Here is a 17,459-nt window from a genome sequence, read left to right as displayed (position 1 = left end):
ATTAAAATAAAAGGCTTTATATGAAGCGGTGTGCCTCCCCATGCTCTTAGTCAGGAGACCCACCTGAAGACCAGATGTTACTTGCCTGATGTGTGCTACTCTCCAGACTTTGCTCTACTGTGGTGGGATATGTTCAGGTAAATCGGTAGCTTGGTTGTAACATTGAAACTTCCCTCACACTGCTTGTTACCCTCCTGTTTTTTTCCAGTATTTTACAGACAAAAGAGCTTAGCCACTCACTAAGCTAAGTAATCCTTTTGGTACCTCCTGGAGTAGAGGTCAGGCTTGATATTTGCCCAGTGGAAGGGGGGTGGTATTTTTTTTTTCAAACCAGTCAGACCTAAAGAGCTCTTGTGAAATCATTGGCACAATGCCGTGTTTCCATAGCACTCAGACTGGCAGAAGATACTGTTGTGAATGTTAACATCTCTGTGGCACAGAGGCTCCTGCACAGTCTTCTGACTGTGGCATTAGTGAAATTACATATACTTAAAGTGAAGCATGTCACAGTGTTTGTAGGATCAGCGCCTGTAGCTATAGCTGATTAGCTGGATGTTAGATTTTTTTTTAGTGGCCTTTTAATTCAATAGAAAACTGCAGCAAATAGAAACACTTCTTCATAACTGTAGAATTGTGGAGGAACACACTGAATGACAGCAGAAAGAGTTTATACTTGTTCTACTCATGCAGTCTTGACTAAACAAAAGCATGATTGTACATGAGCTGCCCTTGGAACTGGCTGAGATTTTTCTCAGGAAGAATTTAAAAGAGATCATGTTTAATACTCCCAGAACAGTTCTGGTGAGCAGCCTGCCAACTATCATCTGTCTTGGCTTTTGTGAATTTTTTTAAACTCTGTATACGGATACTCAGTATAGCTGTTTATATGTCTGTCTTTCTCTAAAAAGCCATCAGAAGTTTGTTTCTGTGTTTGTTTTCTTTTCAACCTTCTACTTCTCTAGTATTCAAATGCTGTTGTAACTTCAAACAATTATTGCCTCAGGTTTTTTTCCAAAAACATTAGATGGCATCACTGAGAGCTGCCAGTCATCATTCTCTGGGGCTTTGTTAGTGCCTCTTTCCCCTACATCCTTTCTGATGATGTCGCAGAATGGACAGAACCAGTATTTGTTTTAATTGTTGGTGATGCTTAAACAACTGGACAGGAGCTCTCTCACTGCACCTTGATTTAATCTTATTAAACTAAGGAAATCTAGTGCAAGTTGTGAAAACCTGTGATTATTTTGTGGAGAAAGTGTGAGATTTTGTAAAAGTAGGCACATCACTTGTTTCTTTTCCCATCTGTGAAGTATGTGGTGGGATGGAGGAGAATTAGCACACTCAGCCTAATCTTCAGTTTCCAGAAAAATACTGGGAGTATTTGTAAGCACCCAGAAGATAAGAGCCTGCATAGATTTTTTTCCCAGCACAAATCGTGTCATAACTAGTCCTCTTTCTCCTGTGATGGTACTACATGGATGGAAGTGGAAGATGTGACATACATTTTAACATTAGTAAAGCTTTTCTCATTATCAGAGGTGAGATTCTTACAAGTCAGGGAAATAAAAGTACCATGATGTTTCAGCAAAGCTGGTTAAAAAGACGAGTTGTCAGGAACTTGCTGATAAAAAGGCAGCATTTGTCAAGTGTGTTCTGTATAAGGACCCTCTTGGATCAGACACTGCAGCCACAAAAGACAAATCCTTAAGAAACTAGGATTCGTGAGCTGAAGCTCAGAGAAGTACTAACTTAGAACAGGTTAGACTTACTTCTAGTACAAAGAGTTTAAGGGTCCACACTTGAGGCAGAGGAAGAGACTAGGTAAGTTTCACAGTATTTTCTTAACGAGTAGACCTTTTTTTTTTAAAGGTTGATGAATTAGCTTCCATCCAATTACAAGTTGATGGGGGGATTGTTAAATAAATAAAACAGTTAACAGTGTGACCATTTTACAAAGTCACCATTCTGGAGTTGAGTTTAAAGTATTTTAATGAGGTATGGGAACCACTATATCACTTGCCTTAAAATATGCTTCTTGACCACTGATGAATATTGCATATATCTCAGATTTGCATGCATCTCATGTCTTTCAGACTACAGGTTAAGTAACAGTGATGTTAGCTGTTAACATTAACAGGTGACATCTCAGGTTCTGTAGCCATATTTTAATGAAATCAGAGATACTTAGTAATGTTTCCTACCTGTCTGTTTCACCTAGTTTAACCTAGTTCTGAGATTCTTTGGAATGGAAAGTACTTAACCATACTGTTTACCTTTTAGACTATATTATTGTTATTTGTTATTATTCTTGATTAGACAAACTTCTTGTTTGTGGCCCCCTTCTTCTTTTGCCACCCAAAATAAGTAGAGATATTAGCTTCAATGATTCTGAAACAATAGATACACAACACTGACCAGGGGAAAATCCATTAAGGTATTTTTAACTTATTGATAATTTCCTACCTTTGGTCTTCACTTGAGTGAATAATCAGCTGACTTCTTCCACCTTGAAAAAAATGTTTAAAAAACCGTACCATTTTCATTACAAATATTTGAGTAGAATGGTGCCATTTGCAACACGAGTTTCAGGCCAGAGAGGAAGGTACCCAACACCCAGAATCATTAAAAAATCCAGAACACAACTTTGCAAACAAATATATGTTTAATTGCGTTGTATAATGGATTTATAGTTGTTAAATATATTATTTTACTGTATAATTTATCATTCTTCCAGTTCCTTTAGCAATTCGTCAAAGTGAGTAATGTACCATTTAGCTTTCTCCTTCACTTGCTTTCTGATTACATTTCCTCCAAAACCAATGAAGCAGTCCTGGCAAAACAGAAAGAATGGGTACATATATTATTGCAGTCCCATGTAAGGAATGGAGCTTCTCAGCAATTAAGTTTGTTCTTAAGATTGGATTTTGAAATTATGGTATTTCTCCCTGCCTCTTCCCCTATTTTACTTTGCATGTTCATTTTTCAAATTTATTAACAAGAGTTAACATTTAATTTTGCACCACTTTGGTTATTAGAGTTTTGTTCCAATAGGAAAGTTGTGTCCCAGTGCCTCATAACTTCAAGATTGTTCAGATCTGAGATTTTACTGAAAATCTGATGTAAATGTGATGCAACATAAGGCCTTACTATTCAAGAATGAGTCAACATTCAAACATGCATGCAGCATCTCACAATTATGCCTATACTGTTTATCTTAACTCTGTTTACCTCATTTGATAGATACCAAAAGTAAACATTAACCATGTCTTCAATCATTAACCAGGAACAATCATCATTTCTACATCTTAGAAAACCATCTGCAGTGAAAGTGCAGTGTTCAAAATTTCCACTGCTGCTTTTTTGCCTTTAGGTAGGCAAATACTAAGCTGCTTTGGTCATACACATATTTAACAGTAAGGGACCAGCTGTCATAACTCAGATCAGCAGTAGCTCTCAGAGTTTGTTCCTGTGCATTTCCATGCACTGGGATATCTGTCCCTCAGCATTGGCAAAGAAGGGTACTTTTATGTAGAGAAAGGTGCTAAAGGGGAGACAGAATTAAGATCTCTCCTCTGTGAAATGACCATTTATAAAAATTGTCTTTCTATTCATGTTTTTATTACTTCACCCTGTCAGGGCTGGTATCTTCAAAGGTATCATCACTGTACAGTGAGATGAACCCTCTTGCTAGGCCAATATCAGGTAAACGTGCACCAGATCTGTGCCAGACCTTCATGGTCTGGCACCATTAATCAGTGTTTAGAACCAGGATCTTGGTAAGGTAAGACCTCTGCACAGAAGGAAGCACTTACTGTGGGGACATAGAGGGGAAAGGCAGATGTGATAATATCAGCTTGATTTGAGACAAGATGCTAGACTGTTGCACAGTCCTGCTGGATCCAGCCAGCAGCCTAGCTTAGAGGATGACACCCTTACTGAGATTGTCTGAACTGAGAGAAATCAACCATTGCATGATGCGGGCTTTCTAGAGGAAAACTACCTACACGGATCTCTTTTAGGCTGTGGGAAGTGCTAAAGATCTTCCCTGAAGTCCTATAAAGAATTCAAACTGCACCTTTTTTTTTTGTCCCCAAAGGCTTTGCTCAAAAGGAATCTAGAATTCCAGTTCCTTAATACTTACAGCAGGGGGACAGGCTTCCATGTCTGTAGCTCCATCTCCAATCATAACTACTTTCTGAAAGTGGAACTGTTCCTTCAGCTGAGTAATAACCTTTCCTTTCCCCCCTGATTCAGCTGTTGGTTGTGTTTCATCAAATCCTGCATATTCCCCTAGAACACAGTGGAAGGACAAGTTAGACACATTGCATAAGAAAGATACATGCCTATGGTCTTTACTTCAGAAAACAGCTAATTACATGCAGCCCTGTAAGCCTCACAATATCAGCATCCCAAAAAAAAGTAATTAGAAGCTAAGCATAAAAACTAGGATTTTACCCAAGTCTTCAGTGGGGATATTTTCAAAGAGCTGAAATGCTAAGACAAAAGTACAATCACTATGTATGGGTAGTGTTACAAATCCATTTCCAGTCACTCTGGTCCAGTCATTCTGGTGTAAACATTCCAAAAAGCAGAATCCGGTATGATGTATAGACAGTGTGTGAAACACTGAGTAAGAGACAACCTCACTAACTACAGTTCTGCTTGATTACGCTAGCTTAAAGTCCAGAGCAGCTCTGCTAAAGTACATCGGTCTTCGTACATACCTCAAAGTCACTGAAAGTGGTTTGCCTCTGAAAGCTGGTAAGTGTAGTAAACTCTTTAAACTTGAAGGAGCAAGAGAAAATTAAACTCTGCTGTCCACAGCTGTAACATGCTTTACCTTTGGCACAGCTTGCACTACAGCTCTATTTCATATGTCCGGAAAATGACCTGAACTCCTATTTTTGGTAAGGTCTTGCAATTTTCCTGTTTGGAGCTAGCTGGATTGGTAACAAGGTCATGTAGACTGGACATTATCTGTAGCCCAATATCTGACAGTTTGAACCTAAAAAGTGGCATTAATGAGCAGAGAAAAGAGACACTAAGGGAATCTCACCATTAAAGTAAAACTTCAGCCTGTTGGCAAAGACGTTTGCTGTTGGAATGTTCAGCTGCGAGGCCACGTGCTCCACGATGCTCTGAAACCCCCCAGAGACCAAGAAGACCTGGACCCCTCGCTGATGAAGCCTGCTTACCAGCTCCCTGAGAAGAAAGAGCAGTCACCAAGCATGAGTGCCTGGCAGCATTTAGGGATAACAGGAAAGTTAAAATGCAACTTTCCTAAATAAGGCTGCCTATACTTTGTGTTACTCGGTTTAGTTAGGATGTGTACTGCTTTCCAGCTCCATCCATCTCTGCTGCCCAAAGCTTTTCCTTCTTTCCCTTGCAAGTTTGTGCATGCACCTTGCTTGAAAAGAGCTGAACAAAACCATCATGTCAGAGACAAACAGGTATTTCGTTGCTCAGAAACAAGTACTCCCTAGAAATGTTTTCTTTACACTTTCATACTGCTCATATTAGTTCCCTTGAACAAATGAGAGCAGATCCAGTTCAGATCTTTTTTCTGAAGTGCAGTAAAACAACAGCAAGAAAATGAATCTATAATGCAGAAAAAAGTAGGGAATGTGAGGGGACATAAAGCCACTGCACCAAAATGCAAAAGTGGGCTGAAAAGTGTGCAAAGTGCAAACATTTTCTAACTCAAGAGTTGGTTCCCCAGAGGCTGGACATCAATGCCATCTTTAGAAGAGGGCACCAGCTACAGAAAAGTACTCAAAAAAAAAAAAAAAGTAGTTTTTGGACCCAGTTAATGTCAACAGGGCTTGAAGGCAGTTAAAAGTTTTACGGGATTTGGCTCTGGAAGCAGGAAGATCAGCAGGCAGCAACGCTGAGTGGTAGAAGTGGTAGCAGTAACAGCAGAAATGCAAAGTGGAGGCTTAAAGCAGGCTGCATAGAAAAGGAGGAAGAAAGGGAAGGAATGAAAAGGAAAATCACGTGATTCTAAATAAGGAAACAATGTTCTCTTTGTAGTTACATCTAGCTATGCCTTCTACAGAAAAAGCTGAGCATGTGCTTCATTTCAAGGAGAAAATACAAGCATAATATCATCTAAAACTACTGTACATGCTAAAAATACTTTAGACTTGGAGCCATGGCCAGATTTTGTAGTAAAGAAATTCTTTTCAGTGGTTTGAAACAATTTGAATAGGGGGGAAAAAAAAAATCCTTCTCAGTTTAAATAGTTAATATTTATCCCAAACCCAAAGATGAATGAATACACATATATATATGCATTTCCCCTTAATGATTTTTTAATACTCTTTTAGGGACTTCAGTACAGAATGGGTAGCTGTGAACACTAGATCCCCTAAGCTGAGTCCAGGGGTGTGACTGCACACAGACTTCTAAGAGAGAGGTAATATAATTGCAGAATAGACCGTGTCAGTACTTCATAGTGGGTATTAAATCTCCCAGTTCCATCACCCATCAAAAAAACAGATGTGATTGAACAGATTATTTTCCATGCCTGTTTAATCTTCGAGCCAGAGTTTGAGCTTGCCAGCCAAAACACCAATTAACACCTAAGACTCTTTACATGGATGCTTAGCCACTTGACGTGGACTCAGGCCATTATAAGGGCATTATAAGCTCCTCATATAAGCTTTGTACACAAACAACATGGAAATGGAGTAGGAAGGCAATCTAAACCAGCTCTATGGTCTTACAGCCTCACTAATGTCACAGAATTTTGTTGATTTACGCCATCTGCTTTTGGAAGACTTTTTCATTAGATCATTTGAAATCCGCTTACCTTATTCCTGGTGTTAGCTGAGGTGGGTTGTCAGATATTAATTTCTGCACTTGCTCATAGGAGGGACGTATGAGACCTAGCCGTGCCGTTAAAGCTGCTTTGAATGTCACAGTGCCACCCATAGCTCTGCGGGTCCTAAATTGTCATCCAAAGAAAACACATCAGTGACACTTAACAAGTTGAGGCTTCTCCTGAGAACAGTTAGTTAAAGAATGACGAGGAACAAGGTAAGAGTCCATAGGTTCTAGGATAAACCATATCTATGTTGTAAAGGAGAAACACTGAAAAGATTGGTAGCAACCACTGGTAGAAGATCTTCACAGTTCGGAGCTCTTGTGAGAACCAGTGAGGCAAAGGAAAACTGCTGTGAGTGCACCAGAGCCACGGGGACCAGTATTCCTAAACTGCAGCTCCGGTGCTGTTCTCTGAAATTAACAGAACTTTTCCTATAAGCTTCAATGGAAACAACATCAGCCTCAGAGAAGTGTTAAGAGAGTTGCCCCCTCTCCTCAATTTCATAATAAGATTTGCTAGTGCTTAGCCAAGTTTAATGATGAGGGTTGACCTTAGTCTATCGAAGAAATTTACATTAGAGAATTTATGTCAGTATAGTTTTGTTGAGTGGCCTCACAAGTCCAAAAGAAGTTACTTCATTATGCATTAATTCCACTTACTATTCCTAAAATCCTATTTAAACTGTAATAATCTCCTATGACAGAGTTGAATTAATCCCTATTGTAAATTCATTGTCACAGATTAACCTTATCCATGCTTATTTTTTACTACTATTCCTATGAAGTAAACAGCAAATATACATACATCTCTGCGACGGCATCTCCGACTCCACAGAACTTTGCAAGCTCATCAATGCCTTCTTCCCTGATGACTGTACTGTCCACATCAAAGCATACTGCATCAGCATTGCGGAAGATTTCTTTCAGCTCCAAGAGGGATGCCATCCTTTTAGGAACCTTCTTACTGTGAGGGGACAAGATAAAGTCTTTCTCTGAGTGACAGTACTGCACTCTGTCTTGAGCCATTGGTGCAACTGATCTGGTTCTTGCAAGTAAGGACGAGCACAGCCTGGTAGCCAGCTTTTATCAAAAAGTGCGAGCGGTGGTGGAGGTCTGGCTCGGTTGCTGATTTGCTCTCTCCCGTTGCTGCCTCCTGATGTTCAATTTACGTTACAGGTGGGCCGTGGAGCTCTGATTAGTTGCTGATTTGCTCTCTACAGGCTCAGCCCATTGATGTTCACATGGGGTTCAAGGTTGTAATACTTGGCATTTGCTGAACCATCAGAGTGCCAACTGCTGTGTGGGACTTGCAATTCTCTGTCTCATCTTGCCCTCATCACTCAAACGAATCTTGATTTCTCATTAGACCCAGTCTAGTGTGTCAAATCAGTTGCTCCGGGAGATAGTAAAAGACACCCAGCCCTTAAGGATATGCTTGATCACAGTAGATATAACTATCTTAAACCTATCAGTGAGTGGTTGTCCCTAAATCATGAAGGTTTAGATCCTTTTCTATGTCCTGATTAATACAAACTAAATATTATCATCTGTGAATGCACAGAAGATTTGGGCACTAGCTGGGAATTAGTCTTTTATAAAACCCAATAAAGTCTTGGGCTTTGGGAACTTCACTCAACACGTTAAGATATCACAACATCATGACACAACGTTTCCATTACAATGCCTGACAAAAGTTTATTTTCTTCCCTTTTATATCTGTCCACTTAAAAGTGCTGTTGAGCACTACTTCTGCAGATCAGAAGCACAAGGTGTAATCAGGTATTTTCTTACTCTACCCTACTCACCTTGTGCTTCACCCTTTCATAAGGGAATTCAGTGTGGACTTCACTATTTACCAATCTACATTTAAACACAAATACAGCTTTCCATCTATCTCACTTCCCAGATTTTTGTAAAAGCTTTTGTTTGGTTGTCTCTTCTAATCTAGACTTCTCTCAGGACGTCTTGTGTAATGGGTCTGGGTAGCAGGTTCTCTCATTTTCTGGGATAAGAGAAATAATATAATCAAACAGCATGTTACATACCTTCATCATGTTATATACCTTTATCTTTTGTTTTCCTCTCACTAAGCTATTTATTTTTCTCCTATATATCGTGAATTTTGATGGTGAGAGGTCTTACACATGCAAGTTCCTACAAAACATTTGTTTTTTGCCCTTTTTGGACAAACTTTGCATCCCCAGATACAAAAGACATCCGGTGAAGATGGCAAGATGATGGCTATGTACCTTGCTGTGGAAAAGTGCAGAAGCTGATGAATACCGGCGTAGCTCACTGCCAGGCAGGAGTCATCCAGGGATCACACGTGGTAAGCACCAGTGCTGTTTGCTGAGGTGACTTCTGTGTGCTCACTGAGATCACAGCTGAACAGTTAATTGTCAGAGCAGGAACAGGAACCTTTGGTTTTATTCCCACAACTAGTAACCATATGGTGAATATTGGGATACAAAAGGCTTTGTGAAAAATTACCATAATCACTGAAAAAATGTATAGAACACACACACTCATCTTTTATCTATTCATGTGTATAGAATAAAAGAGAATACTACAGTCCTTCATTGAAAGGTAAAAGTCTGTATAAATGAAGCCACCAAACCTAGGGGGTGAAACCTGTTGTGAACAGCTAAGAACCATATTTGTAAGAGATAATCTCTGTTTAACATGTAGATATGAAATGGCAAGAAACAGAGAGAGCAAGTCATGTTAAAGGCAAAGCTATCCAAAGGCAGCCATGAAACAGTACTGTTTGAGAGGGTCATTCTAGCTATTCTTGAGTTTTTTGGTGTGCACACACTACTATAGTAACCAAAGTGGGTCATGGCATTTGCACTAGGCCAAGAAGGTGACACAGTAGCTTCCTCAGTGCTCATCTGCATCGCAGGTGTGAGTGAGAATGAGAGAGTGGGTATCACCCAGCCCATACTTCCCTCCTGTGCGTTCGGTTTTAGCGTGGGAAGGTAGGACAGAGCCTGGGCTCAACTTCCCCAGTGTGCCAGAAAGCAAAGGTGAGTGGGTACACACTGAAGAGCAGATATTCCGGAAAAGGGCTTTTACAAACCCCACCTCAGGGAATGGCAGAAACAAGGACTGAACCATAGTTTGACAGGTCTCTGCTCTTGGTGCATCAGAGCCATTCCGTGTGCGGACATATCATAAAATTCTGGTCTAGCCTTTAGAAGCATCACTAAAGAATTATTTGCTGCAGACAGCATGTGGGTTTTTTTTATATTTTTCTATAAAGACTGCACTGTACATATAAGAAATACAGCCATATGCCATCAGCATGGCACATAAGAGGAAACCTCTCTCTGAAGTGGCCTGGGACACAAAAACTTCCCTCTGACAGAGACTGGTTCTGAGCTAAGACTTGGCAGTGGGTGGACAGGTGACACGTGAATTCCACGTTTACTTTGCGTTAGCCTTGACTTGACATTGGCTCTACAGTGCTGTGTTTGTATTTTCAGTGGAAGATTTTGATTTTCTGAACAGGAGGGATTTGATGTTAGAGCAGGCCTTGACAGCCATTTGCTGGATGTATTGTGCAGTGGAATTAAAAAAAAAAAGCCATCCACTAACATTTTTTAAATGGCAGGGTGATAATTTTTTCCAGCCTACTGGAAATTCTATATAAAGTCCACCAAAAATTCAGCCATGGGTTTGGTGCCAATTTTAAAGATTTGCTCTACTGGACAAACTTGTTGCATCACTGTGGCATGACATTTGCGTCACGGTGTTCCAACACTGATTCCTTATTACACAAAGTCATCACATTGCCTCATGCTAACCTGAGGCTGCACTGCAACATTACCACATTATGATGCAATGTCACTGTGTGGGGACACCATACTGTGATGTGATTTCTTGGTGAGAACCTGAAATCTATTTCTGGATACATGTCTTCAAAATTTTAATCTCTCTGAGAAAAATGTTATTGCTGGAAACACACATTGGGAGCAGGAAGGAAGAGACATTAACTTTTCCTTCTCTCTGGTATCCGCATTTCCCATACTCCTTTCCCTTCTGGATGCTCCTTACAATGATGAGACCACCGCCGCAGTGGACTTTGCACTTCGATGGACAAACAGACAAGTTAGAGGAAAAATTATGGATACCAGTTGTGGAGCCATGGTTGGAATTAACCCTGTCCTCTCTTCCATGCAATAACTCTTTCAAGAGAGTTTCAAGCTGTGGTTTATAGTGCCTAAAAATGTCAAGTTGGAAGGGAAGAATTGTGTTTTGAAATGCAGAAGCCATCAGTAGTTCCTGACCTCCCTTGGCCTGTGACCTGCTAAAATTTTTCCGCTTTCTGCTATAGCTGGGCACTGAGTCCTGGAAAACACAGACCTGGTTTTGGCTAATGTATCACCACACATGTTGGAGAACTTGTGATGAACTGTAAAGTAGGGAAGCTCATACAGGAGCAAAGAGGAGAACCTATGAAGGAAGCTTCAGCTATTTCAGGGAGTCTTGCTGGTGGGAAAAGCAAATTTTACGAGTTAAAGGTGGTTCACTTGGAGTGAAATAAGGTTCTTCTGCCCTTGTTGGCAGAGCTTCAGGGGTCACCATCAGCTCCAGAGGCTGGCAAATGCCATTCCAAATGGTAAAATGCCAATTTCAGTAACTTGTGAAATTTTTTTCCCAGCCCTAAATGTAGATAAGAGCATAAGGCAAGGCTATTAGTGATTGAGTAATGGGCAACAGGAGTGGGAGAAAATACAAGCAGGAAAGGTTCTGCTCCTTCCCTCGTGTTCAAAATTGTCACTGGGCCATCTTGGCATGTCATCCACCAGGAACCTGCCTAGAATTCACCTGTGGGTAAGCACGCATAGGAGATAAGGACAGACACAGTAGCTTGTCCTCAGGTAGGTGCCACTTGGAAGCATGAGCAAAAAGAAATGAAGCTGTGTAAAACCTTTCTATGGACAAATCTCTAACAGCTGTAGTAAGGGAAGAGCAGTTTTTTATTCCAGAGTGGTACAGGCCTCTGCAGTTGGAAGAGATTAATTACTCTGAAATACAGGGTATCTGATTGCTTAAATGCATCAATGTTTTAATGAGGTGGTAAGAAAAAAGAAATTCCCACAAATAATGGTTCCATCTCCATATAAAAAAACATGGGTAGAAAATCTCCGATCTTTCTGCCATTGAATTTCAGATAGGTAATCTATTCCTATCAAAAAACATTTCATCAGGTCTGATAATAAAATATTGTGGGGAAAAGCTGAAAAGAAGAAAAATGGGGAAGAGAAGAAACAATGGGCAAAGAAGTGACTACAGAAGACATAAGAAAAGAGTGACAGAGGGAGGGAGGTAGAGTGAAGCTTGAGATAAAGATGGAGAAAAAGGAAATCACAAGGGAGAAGTGGAATTCCCATGAGATCTCCTTGCCTCTGGACTATGAAGTACTTCAGTAGGCAATTTGGAAAAAACCCTGGCATTTCCACAAGAAATCGTTCTGTTTCGTAACAGAGAGGGTGAAGCCACAGAAGCAAGCACAGGAATTATGTAAGACCACATGTCAAAGGAAAACAACTGAAATCTTTTCTGTTTGCTGACCCTTCAAAGAAGGGCACTTGCCACACTGTGAAAAACTGAAACATCTGCAGTATCTGCTACATACAATGGAAAAGGAACAAGTAAATGGTACTCAGAACTCTAGGTGTTCTGGGGCTGTTATATTTTGATGAGATCTTGACGAGATCTCAGAATCCTCATTGTGACTAGACTTCCCTTGTTACCATATTTCAGCTTTCAGAAGTGCTGTCGTGCTGCTACTTTGCATTATGTTCACATTTATTGCTGTGAAAAAATGAAGATTAAGTTGATCTTAATGAAATATTACCTACAATATCTTTTTAAACAGATCACTTGGGAATATCCTAGTTTGCAAACAGTTTCTGGTGTTTCTGATTCACTTTTCCATTTAACAAGGTGAGAGCGAGCACTTCACTGAGATACACTCTGATATACATTCCCACAGCAGAATAACATTGCATTGAACATGCAGTGAGATTAACAGAAATGCAACCACATTAAACTGTTTCTGTTGCATTAAAGGGAAACTGCTGCTTAGAGTAAGGGATTTGAAGAAAATAGTTCTTGAAACTTTTCTCAGGACCTGTTCCCACTACAGGAGTGGTGCTGCTTCTAAGAATGTTCACAGGAGTGTTTCCACAAACTGTGGAAACACGATGTTAAGTTTAAACAAACCACTTAATCCTCATTGTTTCTAGTCCTACGTCTGTAAAATGGGAATAATATAGTGATACAGCTTTTCTATGCTGAGGTTTAACTCTCAATATTGGCAATGTTTTGAAAGCTTTAGAGGAAAGGGGATACATTTAAGCAGATCAGTTGTATTTAAGCAAATTGTGACTGTTGTTTATATCCCTGCAAGTACTACTTTTTAATCAACCCATCCATAATTGTGAGTTTCTGTGGTTTTCAGTGTGAGAATAGAAAGATTCAGTCCTTAACCTCACTAAGCTTGCTTCACACTTCTGGTTTTCTGTTCAGTTTTTAAAGGTAGTAATACAAACCTGTACGCAAGTCAAGAGATTGTTTGCAGCTATACACTAATATCTGAAAAGCAGAGCCTAACAGTGGATTTATTTAAGCACCTTTAAAAAAGTAGTTGAAAAGGAGTAGAAGGAACCTGATGGATGTTGACATACACCTCCCAGCTCTCCAATCCCCTCTGGCCTGTCCTGACAAAATGATGATGCTTCCCCCCTGCATGATTGCATCATTCATTCATGCCACTGTTATAAAACGGGCACCACACTGCTGCTGCATCTTGCAGGGCAGCACAGTCACAGCCCCAGCAGAAGATACTCTTCATTTTCTATGCTAGAAAAATATGGTAAGTGTTATGGATCTGATACACCAAACGCCAACCCCTTCCAAACTGAGAGAAAAAAACATTCCCAGTGACTTACAGTATTGTACTGGCCGTGGCTGTTGCTGCTGCTGCAAACCTCTTGGCTGCACAAGAAAAGAAGGGATCAGCTGAGACCTTCAGTCACATAAATACAACGGCACGGGCTGATCTGGAAGAAAGCTGCATTTTGTAAATCACTCTTTTATAATCTGCTGAGTAAGCCAGCCTGGATTTTTTTTTTAAATGGTTGCACACATGTAACCAGAGAAGTCCAGCTGTTCGCTGACAGGCGTAGGGAAGAGAGGTGTAACCTTGCCTACGTCGGGGGAGGAGCCGCTCGGGCCCAGTTTGGGGCGCTCCCAGCTTGGGTAGGCACAGCTTGGCAGGGAGCAGACCCTGCACAAGATGATGGGGAGCTTGCTCGCCCGTCAGCCGGCCTGTGCCACAGGCGTGGAGAACAAGACGGGTCTTGGCAAACTCACCTCGCTCCACGCAGAGCGCCAGCGCGGGAGGGCGAGGGACGAGAGCCGAGGTGGGGCTCTGGCAAGCAGCGGTTGGGAGTTTCTCTTGGCGTGAAATCAGAGGCAAGGCAGGGACACTGTTTTCTTTCACTGTGGATGAGATGAAAGGTTTTGTGAGCTAAGATTGCAGTATTGTATTTTGGCTTAAGCTGTTACTTGGCGCATCAGTGTGCAATGTTATGCACGAAAAAAAAAACAAATCAAAAGCTTTGATGGCAAAATTAAAACTTCTGCTTATGAGAAGGCTCTGTTTTGTCTCCCCAAATACAATGTTGTCAAAAGCAACAGAAAAATTGCAAAACCTGTCTGTGCTCGTGTTTTGGCATCCCACAGAAGAGCTTCCGTCAGACATGTCTGTGGTTCAAGGTCAAGAAAGCTAGATTTAGCAGATTTAGCTTCTTTCATTTGCTTGTGATAGGAGTCTTATAACTGCTGCCCGTCTTGCAAGACTGTTCTGCACCACTGGATGCACCAGTCGCATTCTATGTATGATCTCTTTTGCCATTCTGGCAGTATTACCCTTCAAAATCACATACATTCATTAAAATCAATAGCCTTGTGTGCCTCTCCTCCCATGTCTTCCTTTATGTTTTTTCAGAAGTTCTCAGTACATGACCATTTCTCAACATGAGCATCTATCAGTAACTTCTTGTGTCAGGAAAAGCTGGTACCAAGCCCCTTTGCTGCAAAACTGGTGACACGGTTCACTGTTCAGTCTGTTTTGTTAGTTTTATCGTGGCAGGACAGTATGTTTTTAAAACAGATTTAGAAATCATTTCTGTGAATGAGGTTAAATGAAAACAGATCTTGGTAGAGATGAAAGAAAACTGCTTTTACTGAGAATCTCGGAAGTTTTTTTTGCCAAGATAAACAGTGGATGAATGACTAAGAGAATTGCTGCTGAATATTTCATGGAGGATATTCCCTTTATTTGGCTTAGTTTAACAGACACATTGGTTGTAATTCAGTTAAATATTTTGATTCTAATCTGGTGTAATTTGTTGTAAATCCATTGATTTCAAAGGACAATTTAGGCCTAGTAAGCATCTGCCCTGTATTTTTACTATGCATTAAAAACAAATATGCGAAACAGTTCAACAACTACAGCTAGGACTGAAAAATGTAGAAAAGCTTGTCCTGATGTCTGAAAAATGCCACAAAATGGGTATTTAATGTGAAAATGCTAATGAGAAATGTTACTATACCATAAAATAACTATCCTCAGACATGTGATCCAGGAAAGAAACACAGAGAGCTCTGTCTGGAAGCTGTAAAAGGATGTTGAGGAGTGAAAGGCACAGCTCACATGGATGTGTGGCTATCGACACAAGCACAGCAGCCAACTCTTGTATGCAACTACAAAACCTCTCCATTTGTACAAAAAGTGGAGGCCACCTACACGAAGGACTAGAATATCTTTCAAAATGGCTTTTCTCCCCCCCCCCCCCCAAAAAAAATCTAAAATTCAAACTAAATTTTTCCAGAACAACTGCTTTATTTTCTCACAGTAATAATTCCCCTCACAAACCTGAACCTGCTTGGGGAATGGCCATATCACTGTCAGCAGCCAGCCCCAGATGTTGCAGGTGTTTAGGACAGGTAATTCCTGCCTTTCCACGGGACATCACCCACAGGGGTCACAGAACAGCAGCAAAGAAAACATAAAATACAGCATGCCCGCTGGTATGCATATAGGTTTGACAAGGCTGCCCTCTGCTGAGAACAGCCCCAAGGGAGGATCAAGGCAAAAAACTTACAAACTAGAGAAGCAAGAATAGCAAAATATTTGTGTATGACCTGTTGGCTAGAGAATCCAGAGCAGAGCTGGGGATTCAGGTGCTTTAACTGAGCATTGCATCTAGGCACCTCAAATATTAGCACTGCAGCCTCTCAGGGCTGGGTTGGCGTGTTTTGTTTTGTTATGGTTTCAGCAGGTCAGTAGCATCCCAACAGAAGTGAAGACTAAACATTAACAGAGTTCCAGAGCCAATTATGAAGTGCCAAGTGTAATTTCCTGCATTTTGCATTGTTTCATGTTTATTTCTAACGATTACAGTAACAGAACAGAAAGCCCAGCCACTATACTAAAGAATCAGCATTAAAATATTTCACTAGACATATGCACTGCTCAGCTAAAAAAAAGGGCTCCAAACTTGTGTTGTATTATGTTCAAACACCAACTCCATCTAAAATGTTTAAAAACCAGAAACCCAAGCATATTAGCAGCTGTCCCCTCCAGACCTGCCAAGTCAGGCTTGACAGGCCATGCATGGCAGTCCTCCTGCACAGCATGGCGTTTTGCCCGGAAACCTGAGATCCTCACCCAAAGCAGCAGAGCAGATTTCCAGCAGGTGCCATAGCCTACTGCCAAAACTGGTGAGGCTGGTGAGTCTGCCCTGACACTTGACATTCACTGACTGTTTCAGTCAAGCTCCCCCAAAACAAAAACACTTGTGCAACAAAATTGTACCCAACAGCAGGCTTAGACTTTACTACTGGAGGTGGCGTGATAACATGAACAGCCCACTGCATTGCTGCTCAGCTCAGCGCCGCTACAGTGGGTAGCCAAAGCCCAGCATCCAGGGCTGCATCCAGGGCTCCCTGCTGCAAAGAGTGGAATGGAGTGGGGGAGATTTACTCTGTGCCATCCTCACGCCTGGTAGATGAGCGTTGGGGGAGGCTGTCTCTCTTCTCTGTACCAAATACTGATGAAATCCTGGCCTCGGGGCCAATTGTCCCCGTTTGCTGGGGGTTAGCACCCTCTGGAGCACATGGGCTGCCGAACACCAAAAATGGCTCAGCCTGGATCTCCTTGGCACACCTCTGCAGCCATGGGCCATGACTGTTCTGGGGGCGGGCACCTTCCTTAGGAAATACTTGAAATAACAAGAGGGTTGTGTCACACCTGATACTGCCAGTTGCTTGGAAGTAACAAATGGGTGTTTGGGGGTACACGCCTGGATGGGGCAGTGTGGGAGCCAAACTTGGTGCAATCTGTGCCCACAGTGTGTATAAGGACTTCTGGCAGGAGCTCTCTTTTCAAGCTCCTCTCAAGGGAAACTTCAGTTGTTCTCCATTGCAGAGCCCAAAGACAGTAAGATGCAAACATTGTGCAGCCTCAAAGACTGGGCCTGGACAGGCCACGTAGGCCAAACGCTTCCAGCACCCATCAAGGTTGCCTTAACAGTATTTCTCTTTTTCTTCCACAGGGC

At 41.3% G+C, this 17,459-nt stretch overlaps 1 protein-coding gene across 1 annotated transcript; it reads right to left on the bottom strand.

Annotated features, from left to right (window-relative positions):
* Positions 1–2,722: 2,722 nt before the first annotated feature.
* On the bottom strand, positions 2,723–7,913 carry PSPH (phosphoserine phosphatase). Its single transcript, XM_009491092.2, has 5 exons — positions 7,631–7,913; positions 6,812–6,946; positions 5,057–5,202; positions 4,142–4,290; positions 2,723–2,830 (listed from the first exon to the last, which is right to left on the bottom strand). Exons 1-5 carry the CDS (start codon positions 7,849–7,851, stop codon positions 2,723–2,725), a joined length of 759 nt encoding a protein of 252 aa, XP_009489367.1. The 5' UTR covers positions 7,852–7,913.
* Positions 7,914–17,459: the final 9,546 nt, after the last annotated feature.

The sequence above is a fragment of the Pelecanus crispus genome, chromosome 12 (assembly GCF_030463565.1).
Source record: "Pelecanus crispus isolate bPelCri1 chromosome 12, bPelCri1.pri, whole genome shotgun sequence".
In the NCBI taxonomy this organism is placed as follows: Eukaryota; Metazoa; Chordata; class Aves; order Pelecaniformes; family Pelecanidae; genus Pelecanus; species Pelecanus crispus.
Note: the sequence above shows the minus strand (reverse complement) of the source record. Positions and strands in the feature narration are given on the sequence as shown.

Bases quoted from the DNA above. Each gene is read 5' to 3' on its own strand.
- PSPH (XM_009491092.2), bottom strand. From the start codon at position 7,851: ATGGCTCAAGACAGAGTGCAGTACTGTCACTCAGAGAAAGACTTTATC. The intron at 5,203-6,811 runs GTAAGCGGATTT...CTTTCTTCTCAG, and splicing joins CAGCTAACACCAGGAATAAG to GGAGCTGGTAAGCAGGCTTC. The intron at 4,291-5,056 runs GTGAGATTCCCT...ACTGTGTTCTAG, and splicing joins GCTGAAGTTTTACTTTAATG to GGGAATATGCAGGATTTGAT.